This window comes from Pongo pygmaeus, chromosome 1, assembly GCF_028885625.2.
Source record: "Pongo pygmaeus isolate AG05252 chromosome 1, NHGRI_mPonPyg2-v2.0_pri, whole genome shotgun sequence".
NCBI classification, from domain to species: Eukaryota; Metazoa; Chordata; class Mammalia; order Primates; family Hominidae; genus Pongo; species Pongo pygmaeus.
The window spans coordinates 208701423-208713287 of NC_072373.2; the positions used below are offsets into that span (position 1 = coordinate 208701423).

At 41.3% G+C, this 11865-nt stretch overlaps 1 protein-coding gene across 3 annotated transcripts in view; it reads right to left on the minus strand.

Annotated features, from left to right (window-relative positions):
* Positions 1 to 10322: 10322 nt before the first annotated feature.
* The window catches only part of CDC42 (cell division cycle 42), a 39977-nt gene continuing 38434 nt past the window's right edge, over positions 10323 to 11865 (minus strand). For all 3 annotated transcript variants that reach the window (XM_054501918.2, XM_054501928.2, XM_063658796.1), the window contains one exon: positions 10323 to 11851. In XM_054501918.2, the coding sequence (XP_054357893.1) occupies positions 11762 to 11851 (90 nt within the window). In that variant the 3' untranslated portion in view covers positions 10323 to 11761. The remainder of the gene's footprint in view (positions 11852 to 11865) is intronic.

Sequence of the window (11865 nt, forward strand, 5' to 3'; positions counted from 1 at the left end):
TCAACCCCACAGTCATGATCCATAGATCACTGGTTACTACAAGGTAACAATTCCTTAGAACCTCTTATCAGAAGAGAGCAGGACCAGCCTGGCATAAAAGAATACTGGCCTAAAAACAGAGGCCTGGAGTTTAGTCACCAAACAGCTGTACAACTCTAAGCAAATTGTTTTCCTTCCCAGAGACCATACCCTTATTTTAAAATGTAATGAATTACCACCCTTGGCCTATCCACCTCACAGACTGTGGGAATAAACTGAAAGAACGTGACACACTGTGCAAATGTAAAATCTTGGTCATTATTTTCAGGGAGGAAACACAGGCCTCGCCACACTTCAGCACTAGCTGGGGTCTTATCCAGAAGGACTTGAGGGTTCATCAGAAAATACTACTGGGATTGCTTGACAGGTTTTTTGAACTGCATTCCTACCCATCTGAACTAGTAAACACAGTCTACAGGAAATGCTTAATTCAAACATATCTGCCATTCGGGCTAGCTCTGTAAGTCTCAAGATCTCTAAGCAGCAAGCTTCCCTCAAGATAATCATATGACAGCTAACAATAATAACCAAACACTGTTGTAAGCACTTCATGCACATGAACTTGTCTAATCCTCATGAAACCCCATGAAGTGATATTGTTACTGTCCTCACAAGAAAAACATCCAAGTTAAATATCTTGCCCAAGATCACACAGCCAGTAAACAGTGAACCCAAGATTCAAAACCAGGCGGTCTGGCTCTAGAGTCTATGTTTTTAATACTACTCTATACTGCCTCCTACAAAACAGACAAGATATAGACAAGCATTCCTGAAATGAATAAATGCCTGAACAAAAGTAAATCACAGTGACAAATTACCATTTTGTAGCCACTAACATTATAAAATTGGCTGTTCTTCTATGATAATTCCCTATCAAAGCTTTGTCTATCCTTTTGTCTGAGTGCTTATTGGAGGAGAGTACCTTATCCTTAAATCCTAATGACAACTCTGCAGAATTGGCTCGATTTTACAGATGTGTAAATCAAGACTCAAAAACTAAAGCAGTTTGCCCAAACACAGCTAGTCATTAACAGAGCCAGATTCAAAGTTAGGTCCTTCTACTCCAAAATATATGTGCTTTTCCTACTATTTAATACAGTTTTTCTCTTTAAAATCAAAAAGTTCTACATAGAACTGGCACTAGAATGATTCCTGAAACATGAACAACAGGAAATACGCTATTTTACATAAATTGTAATGAAGAATGCCAGGATACTTACAAGACGGGAGACAGGTAAGTCTGTGTAAAGGGATCTAGTTTCACCACTGAATTATATTTATGCTTGGATCCTACTAGTATTCCCAAAAGGAAGTGATCCATAAGGTAGGAAAATATGCTGTCTGCCGCTGTTAAGAAGCCATATTTGGCCAGGCCCAGTGGCTCACACCTGTAATCCCAGCACTTTGCGAGGTCGAGGCGGGAGGATCACCTGAGGTTGGGAGTTTGAGACCAGCCTGACCAACATGGAGAAACCCCATCTCTACTAAAAATACCAAAAAATGAGCCGGGCATGGTGGCACGTGCCTGTAATCCCAGCTACTCAGGAGGCTGAGGCAGGAGAACTGCTTGAACCCGGGAGGTGGAGGTTGCAGTGAGCCGAGATCACACCATTGCACTCCAGCCTGGGCAACAAGAGCGGAACTTCGTCTCAAAAAAAAAAAAAAAAGCAGCAGCCGTATTTATCCTATAAACAAAAACCAACTCGGTCTTTACTGGTTACTGCTATATATATTTTTTAAAAACACTACAGACTGAACCAAACTTAGAATCTCTCAACTATATCAGTAAAAATCTAAAAAGATTCTCCATATATGGATAATAATCACAAAATTCTTAAAGACTCACTAGTCTATTTGTATATTTAGTATACAGGTTTTATAGATTTTTGTTAACTAACTGTCGATAGGTAGCAAAAAATCCTGAAACTTAAGAGGCTACAGAAACGATCCTGCACCAGTGGTGTTCAAATCCTTTGGCAACACCTTAGAGGTTACAGGGCTGCACAAAGTTTATCTCTGTTTGCGACAAGGAGGCAGTGGGAAGAGTAAAACTGCTGGGCCTGCATTAACTACAGCAACTCTGTTTCATACACCTTTTCTGTTTCTACAGTGGAGCTCTATATAAGCTTTTGTTTAGGAAAAAGAAGGCCTACTGAAAAAAAGACACAAACCAAAAAGGAACAGAAACTCATTTTATTGAGATAAGGAAACCGAGGCCCAAAAAGGTATGGCAACTTGCCCAAGGAAACTCTGGTGCCTCAACTAGAACCTGGATCTTCAACTTCCAACTGAGAGCTCTTTCCAACAGTGTAGGAGAAATAAAGATATAGTATCAAACACCATAACGCAAGTTAGGAGCAAAAACATGACTTGATTTATCACGCTGTATGTACCAGGGTTCACGAAGCTTTCTAGCAGCAGAGGAGATAATCACAAACGCAGCACCCTCCAATGTCATTCTTACAAGAAGCCAGTGAAGAATTCACAGGTGCCTGCCCACCCTTCACAAGCTGCCAAGAGATGGACCTAACTCCTTAACACCAATAATTCCAATACAATTGTGAAATCCTCAAGTTATGGAGAAAAAGAAGCATTTCTTTAAGAGCTTCAGAATCAAGACAAAAAAATCCCTCTCCCATCAGACTAGTGCAAACCTTACAAAGGAGGGCTAAGAAGCTGGCACTGGGGCCCCATGGTGGGTCTGGAACTCCATACACATTTCCAGCCCTGTCAGAGTTGGTTAGAGATGAAATTAAAAACCTTACCCTACTCCTGGCAGTGAGTATGAGGAGGAAACCCCTCACTGATACAGCAGGCTAAGACCCAGAAGTCAACAGGGTTTTCTGGTCCTGATTTGATGTGAGCCAACAATGATGACAGTGATGATGACAGCTGCTATCTACCCCATTCACAGATGAGTACTTTCTACTTGCCAGGCACTGTGCTAAGAGCCTCACATATAGCAATTCATGTAACTCTCACAACTCTTGGGCAAAGTACAGCTATTTCCACTTCACAGAGAATGCAACACTCAGAGCGTTTAAGTTACTTGCCTGAAGACACAGATCAAGTTAGTGGCGAAGCCAAACTCAAATCCAAAGCCTATGCATGTACTTTACACAACACCAACAATGCCAAGTTGTTTTGCCTCAGTTTTGCCATTTGACAAATGACATCAACCATCCCTGCCTCTTTTACAGAGTTGTACTGAGGTCAAGTGAAATCACTAATACAAACATGACTTGAAGTTTAGGAGTTTACTACTTAAACTCAAAAACTGCACGAGGATCCCTGACCGTTTGCGGAGAAGATGTAGGCAGAGCTCCAGTCATCTCCCCGTGCTTGGGTCAAGCTAATGAAAGAAGGAAGCAAGGTTGCAGAGCTGACTCCTAGCCTCCCTCAGACCTTGGGTATTCACTAAGGTGCAACTTTCTCACCAAACAAACCCTGCTCTTCCCAACTCACAGGCCTATTATACAAAAAAAAAAAAAAAAAAAAGAAGAAGAAAAAAAGGCCAGCTGAGCAGATTCTAGAGACAGACTAGTTAAATTCAAATCCCAGTTCCCTCACTTACTAGCTCTGAATTCTTGGACAAGTTTTGTATCATAACATGCCTCAGTTTCCACATATGAAAAAATGGGGGATTGCTGAGAAGACTGAGTTAATTCACACAAGAGCTTAAGAGTGCCATGTAGAGAATAAACACTCAAATTTTAAAAAGGACCAAATGACACAATGGGCAAAGGCACCCTACAATCCTCTAAAGCTACACCTTTAGATCCTCTAAAGGAAGGTGTCATATTCTCTTATGCTACAACTGATCCTAAAGTCACCTCCCCCAAAAAGTTCCTACACAACAAACCTACCCTTACAGATGAAGCCTTTTATGCTGCTTTGCTTGCCCTGTGCGCTATATGACGCTTCAACTACAATTTTCAGCACTGTAGTTAGTCACATACATTTTATTTCCACATAAGATATGTAACGATAAGCACACAGTTGCCAAAATCAGACAGATACGATTTCCAACTCTGGCTGCAGATACCAAGCAATTATGATGTCTCAGAGTCCTACTCCATAAAAAGAACATACCTGTACTATCAACCCCAGAGCTGCTGTGAGTAGCAAATGTGATAACACCATGTGCTTAACACAGTGCAAAGGCACACAGTAAGAGCTCAATTAACAAAGCTGTTATTTCGCCAGAATATGTCCCCACTTCTTTTATGATTCTCAGCAGTTAGGGCAGAGCCCTCCTGGATGCGATTAATATTCCTTCCTTAATGCACCAATTTACTTATGGGGGCCTTGAGGCTACCTTTCTTCCTACTGCACCCATCCCTATGCCGTGGTGAAGCAGGGCCCCCAGCCACTCTGCGAACATGCCTGGGCCCTCCTTTGTTCACATTCCCTCCACTCCGAAATCCATAACCAGCTGGGCACAGTGGCTCATGCCTGTAATCCCAGCACGTTGGCCGGCCGAGGTGGGTGGATCAGCTCAGGAGTTCAAGACCTGCCTGGGTAAAATGGCAAAACCCCATCTCTACAAAATATGCAAAAATGAGCCAGGCGTGATGTCACACACCTGTAGTACCTTCTACTCGGGAGGCTGAGGCGGGAGGATCGCTTCAGCTGGGGAGGTCAAGGATGCAGTGACCCAAGACCACAACACTGCACTCCAGCCTGGGTGACAGAATGAGACCCTGTCTCCAAAAAATAAGTAAAGCTGTAATGACCTATAGCCCAGAAATACTCTAAAATTCATGTCTGACATAAATAAAACCTTAAGAAATCATCTCATGTCATGGTTTTCAAACCAATGGCGCATTAATCTGATGGGCTTTAAAGAAGTGATGCCTCTAAAAACTAATTTTTTATAAAAATTTAAATGGTGCTCAGATCCTATTTCAAAACAATATGGCCCTAAGCACTGCTTTCCTTTTTTAAAAATAAGCTTCTTAGGTAACATTACACAGAACCCTTTTAACTTTTTGAAAGTTTCAAAAAGGTTCTATCACCAAGGTGTGCACTGGTCCCTAAATATAGCTCATCAAAGTTCTATCTGGGAATCTTTTAGAAATTAGATTGATTCTCAGGTCCCATCGCATACCTGCAGATTCAGAATCGCAGGAGTATTTTTTTAGCCTTCCCATCTAATTGTTGACCAACCAGGAACCTGAACTGCATTTGAGACCTCAATGATTAACTAAGTATGCAATTTTACAGATAACGAGGCCAGAAAAGTGGAAGCTACCTGCCAAAGGGCACGTTGTTAGGAGTAATAATGCAAACTTCATCAAAATAAAAAGATGCTTGTTCAAAATGCAGGCCCCTAGTCTCTACCCCTAAAGATTGAGAGTAAATCCTACAGGGTCCAGGAATCCTGATGACTGAGACAAGTGGTCCACAGTTCACACCGAGAAAAGCACTGCTCTGTGGGATGCATCAGAGCAAACAGAACGGTTATGATCCTGTGCTCTATTGTAATAGGGTTAAGAAAATGCTATACTTACCTTTGCCTTGAAAATCTGTCACTTCTACTTCAGAGATGGAATGCATGGTGAACCCAAAATCCATCGAGCATTTATTTGCTTTTGGGGAACTCACCTAAGAGACTATGACACTGCATTAAAATCAGGGCTCTCCTCCCATCTTGACCCCACTAATCAGCAATGTGCTTTTAACCTTCCACTGTACTCCTTTATTAGACATACTTCACATTTTTCTACAACATAGGGCTTTAATGACTCACTGGATATGCCTCTAAGAGGCAAGTGTCTAACTTCACAGAAGTTTACCCAACCTGTTCCAAGCTAGTTCTAATGCACAAATTACCTGATGGCAGCAAAACAAGAAGTACAGAGAGATTCTAGGAGAAACTAGGCAGAGTCCCAAGAATGCAGTACTCAACTTTGAGAGGCAGACTTAAGAATACACATTTCAGGCCGGGTGCAGTGGCTCACGCCTATAATCCCAGCACTTAGGGAGGCTACAGCGGGCAGATTACCTGAGGTCAGGAGCGGGCGGATCACCTGAGACCAGCCTGGGCAACATGGTGAAACCCCATCTCTACTAAAAATACAAAAATTAGCCAGGCATGGTGGCTCACGCCTGTAGTCCCAGCTACTTGGGAGGCTGAGGTATGAGAATTGCCTGAAACCAGGAGACAGAGATTGCAGTGAGCCAAGATCACGCCACTGCACTCCAGCCCGGGCGACAGAGTAAGATCCGGTCTCAAAAAAAGAAAAAAAAGAATACAGATTTAAGAGGTAAAACTGGACCTAACACAGCACTGTAAGAGTGTGGCCTCACCACAATAGGAGAGGCCAGGAATGCAGGTTTCACACCCAGCTCTGCTACCATACAGCTGTGTGGTGACAGGCAAAAGTCATCTAAATGTCCTCACCTTTCCTAACCATGTGCAAGATGCAGGGATTTAAACTAGCTTAGTCTCAATTCTGTGATTGTGACATATGAACTAAAAAGGATTACAAATTGTTCCCCACCCAGTTCTCCATCTTAGCCTATTTTCAATCCCACTATCTAAATGAATACAATGTAGAATAGCAATCATCTTAATACAACATTGTGTAGGAACCGTCCAACTTGTGCACTGCACAAGGGTACCACATCCAAGGCAGTACTATTTGCCTCACAAAATAGATCTGTGTATTTACTGTAACAGTTCTAGCAGGCAGCAACCAAATGTCTTGCTTTGGAAAATAAAATCACCAAATTATTACAAGTCGTTCATAAAGTGTCTTTAGAAGGGCCTTTTCTAATTTGCACAAAGGCTGCGTGTGGCCTGGGCAGTGGCCCAGATACCCATCAGGGGTTCCAACTGACCACCTGCACCGCAGCACAGGCACACAGAATACAGTAAGTGGATGGAGCACCCTGTAGGCTATTGAGACCAAAGTGCTTACCTCTGCCTGCTTACATCTCTGCACTGCTTGAGACTGTCATTCTCCAATGTCTCCAGTGCCAGGGAAGGGAACAGGTTTTTGATAAATAACGACACATGAATGTGTCATGGATATGCATGCACAGATAAAACTTTTACATTACTCTCGAGAGCAATGCAAAGTGGAAAGAGATGACATAGTTATTCAAGAGAAATCAGCTATCAAATTGTAAAGGAAAGAAAATTCCAAGTAGAAGTCAGGAGACATCTACTTTACTCTCTGTATATCCTCAGTGCCTTAATTGCTTTAAAAAACCTATTTGTTGAATTTACTAATTCGCTGTAAGAATGAACGAATAGGCCGGGCGCAGTGACTCATGCCTATAATCCCAGCACTTTGGGAGGCTGAGGAGGGCGGATCAAGAGGTCAGGAGTTTGAGATCTGTCTGGCCAACATAGTGACACCCAGTCTCCCTTAAAAATACAAAAAATTAGCCGGGCGCGGTGGCGGGCGCCTGTAATCCCAGCTACTTGGGAGGCTGAGGCAGGAGAATCACGTGAACCTGGGAGGTGGAGGTTGCAGTGAGCTGAGATAGAGCCACTGCACTCCAGCCCGGGCAACAGTGCAAGACCCTGTCTCAAAATAAATAAATAAATAAATAAATAAATAAATAAATAAATAAATAAATAAAATTTAAAAAAAAAACGAATGAATAGCACTGACTTGGGATCAGCTATATGCCGTCTCTGGGCAATGGAATACGAGAAGTGTAAATGCGCTTTCCCTTGCCCCTCTCTGGCCCACCATAAGCAAGTCCACACTCAAGCAGCCACTGCTCTCTGGGACTAGGCTCCAGAATGATGAACACAAAGCCCACCTGAGCCCAATCTGAAGGCTAGAGACAAGTTCAGCTGAACCATGAATGAGAAAAATAAATGCTGTTTTAATAAGCTACTGTTGGCATGGTTTAAACGCAACATTATTCTGGCAAGTGAATAAAATAAGGAATTTTTTTTTTAAGGTGGAGGCACTTTGAAAAAAGACTCATAGTAGTAATTAAAAGTATTCATTCTGGCCAGGCGCAGTGGCTCACACCTGTAATCGTAGCACTTTGGGAGGCCGAGGTGGGCGGATCACAAGGTCAGGAGATCAAGACCATCCTGGCTAACACGGTGACACCCTGTCTCTACTAAAAATACAAAACATTAGCCAGGCGTGGTGGCACATGCCTGTAGTCCTGGCTACTCGGGAGGCTGAGGCAGGAGAATGGCGTGAACCCAGGAGGTGGAGCTTGCAGTGAGCAGAGATTGCGCCACTGCACTCCAGCCTGGGTGACAGAGCGAGACTCCGTCTCCAAAAAAAAAAAAAAAAGCATTCAAGCATTCAAGCAGCCCTGGAAAGAAAACATGATTGGGCCATGTAATTAAATCACCATGATCTGAAGTCGGGTGGATACAGAGTAAGACTTACAGAAAACAAGTGTGACATAAAGCCACTTCCCTCCAATAATCATTCAGAGATGCCCTAACCATCAACCGTTCCTGAAAGATGATGGAGTTGCTACTTCCTGGTGAAATGTTGTCCCTTCCCCCGCAGTTATATAACAAATTTCTAAATTTGTACCCAGCAGGGACTAAGTTTCAATCCTTCTTGAGCAGGGGCGAGTTTCTTAGCACCCAGCACCAAAATAACCACTAATTTACCTCACAAATGGAAGAAGAAAGGAAAATAGTCCAAACCTAACAAGTAAAAGAAGTACCACTATTTAAGCATTCTATGAAGGTAACAATTATGATAGCACACATTTAGTGACAACTTGCAGGGCAAAAGGAGAAAAAGTACTACTACATTAAATGTACACCAACGTTAAGAGATATCTTAATTACAATATGAAAATGTGAGAAAAATACACCTCAGAATGAAGGAAATATTACAATTGTTCTTTTAAACCACAATCCTTTTCTTCCCCCTTAGAATACACTCCCCTTGTCGCATAAAGTCCAGCTTGAAGAACATCGCTTTAACTATAGAATCTATTTCTAAGATGTTCAGTAAAACACTTATAAATAGCAATAATATATTAACATCTTATTAAATACTATAAATTCTGACACAAACTAAGCCCGTAAGGACTATTTTCAATAACCCTTTCCAGCCTCTAAATCATACTCCCTGGAGAGTATCACTCACCTCCTAAGCCACGACTATAAGCAAGTTTGTTAAGTCAAAAAGAAAACAATATTTAAATGGAAAACCTAAGCTGCATCCATTTTGCTACCCAAGTTCTTCTGACATGCAGAAATCAATTTGAAAATATTTAAGAAAACATTAGCTTCAATCAATCCCCGTCATCCTTGTTCTTCTGATACATGGATAATTCGTTACCGCAACTGTATGACCTGCTTTATTTCACTTACTCATTTATAAAATAATATATCCATCCAATGACTACTTCTAGAGCCATATCATGTCAAGCATTGCTTTAGGACAAAGATATAGCAATAGTCAAGGACCTATACGCCCCTGACTACACTAAGGATACATATGTCCCTGCTTTCCAGGGTATCACATGATCCAGGTATCTCTCCCTAATATAGTCAACAAGGAATAAATAAGACGCATTTCTTGGTTAGAACTGTTAAAGCTTACATCTGCCTCTTCCTAACCCCTTCTCAACCAACCCAGCTTAATTCTAGCACAGTATGCAAGTCATGCCAAACATGACTCCATGCAGAGAACTATCAAAATGAGGCCACAGTGTTATCAACCTTAACTGATTTTAAGGGTTCTTAGTTTCTAAGATTCTCATGCAGATCAGTATAATGTCCTAAAGGTAAATAAACCTTTCTTGCTACCTAAAGAAAATGTATCCCATATTCAGATTCACAGCACAGAATCTGTATTCTGATAGTAGTAGTTTGAGATAACCACCTAGGTGCAGTGATTCCCAAACTTGGCTACATTTTAGAGATGCCTGGAAAACTTAAAAATCACATTGTTCAAGCTGCACTCCAGTTTGAGAACCACTGATGCAGAAAACTTGGGGGAAAATGAGCTGCTTTCCAATGATCTATGGATTAAAGGTACACTGACATTTCCTTCCACCATGAGCAGTGAGCTTCCTGAACACTGCTTCACTAAGAATTATTATGGACCTAACTTGGTATTTAAGGGAAGTGTCAAACTTAGAGGAGAAAGCACAAACCTGAACATATAGAGGGCTAAATATTATCTCAAACTGAATGCCAGAAAATAAAAATAATAAAGCTTTAAAATTTTATCCCAAAGTTTGTCAGAAATTGATGTTATCAAGAGTCAAATTCCCACTCCTCAATATCTGAAAAGAGACGGAGGGAAAATAACAACCCTCAGGCTGGCTTGTGAAGGGTTTTTGTTTGTTTAATACATCTGAAAAGAATGCATATACAAAGAATTGAGACATGAGAAAGCATTGGTTCAACACTAATGAATCTACAAGAATTAGGATTGGGAAGGTGGGAAAGATTACCTCAATATTTTTAAAAATTGGAAACTGCAACCAAAATAAGCTGATAAAATCCCTATTAACACTTAAGAAGAGTCTGCATAAGACTCTTTCCATGATTTTTATTAAACTAGAGAGCCTCACCTGGCTGCTCTAGGGTTCCTCATATGCAAAACAGAAATAAGGGGATTCCCCTGACTGGTCCCCATGTTGTTAAGTGTTCTCCCCACCCCCACCCTACCCCCAGCTTCTTAATGAAGCAGGCCTCCATCCTCCTAACTTGAGAGGATGTGAATCATTCCACAGATGTCTGTCTTCTAGCACCACCCCTCGTATTTCCTCTACATACCAGGTCTTCAGCTGCATTCTAGGAACACCATATACTACTGAGCTGCAAATCTATGCTAAGCATATAAGACAATGACTGAAAGGGAAAAAAATTTTTTTAATTACAAACTCAATTCATTTGGTGCATTTCAAAGGTGCAATACTTTTCTTCATTTATCAGTGAAAGAAGTTAGAAATTAACTTCCCAAAAAAATCAGCGAATGGCAAACAAATGTCCTTGAAAGTCACAGTCACATATAGTGCGTCCTAGAAAAGAGGAGGGGCAAGACAGGCTCCACCCACTTTCATGAGTTTCATCAAATACTGGATCTACTCAAGGGTGGAGAGAAAAGGCAACTTTCAAAAAGGAGTATGTTATTAAATGAGGCATTTACTATACTCCTTCCTAAGAGCACCAGATGGGGAACATGTTTTCTAAACTAGATCTAGGAAGTGGAATGTGGAATCAATCCGTCCTCCTCCCCTTAAGGGCTATCCACTGGTTAATGAATTAAAAAAACAAGACTAAAAAACAAACCCCACACACATTCCCCCCAAAAAAAGAGGAGGGAAAAAAAAAAAAAAAAACACTAAGATGTCCCAGATTACTCTCCAGAGTGGAACCAGGGAGCAGCTTCAACAATTCCAATTAGTCTGTTACAGAGTCATCCACAAGCATGCCTTGCTTTTAAACAAACCAACAAAAAAAAAAAAAAAAAAAAAAAAAAACAACAACAACAACAAAAATTTTTTTTTGAAACAACAAAAAAAAACTAGTACTAATCACTTTTCTGACAATACAATTACTCAAAATTAACTAGTACTGGGAGGGGGAAGAGGGGGCCATACCTATGGGCCTTGTCTCACACGAGTGCATGTGGGTAGGTGCAGGGCATTTGTCATTATTGCAAAAACGAATTTTAATTTTTAATCTTTAGTTTGATTTAAACATTGCTTTTAGTATGATGCCGACACCAGCTGTGCAGAAAGGGCTCTGGAGAGATGTTCATAGCAGCACACACCTGCGGCTCTTCTTCGGTTCTGGAGGCTCCAGGGCAGCCAATATTGCTTCGTCAAATACATTCTTTAGGCCTTTCTGAAAATGGGGAG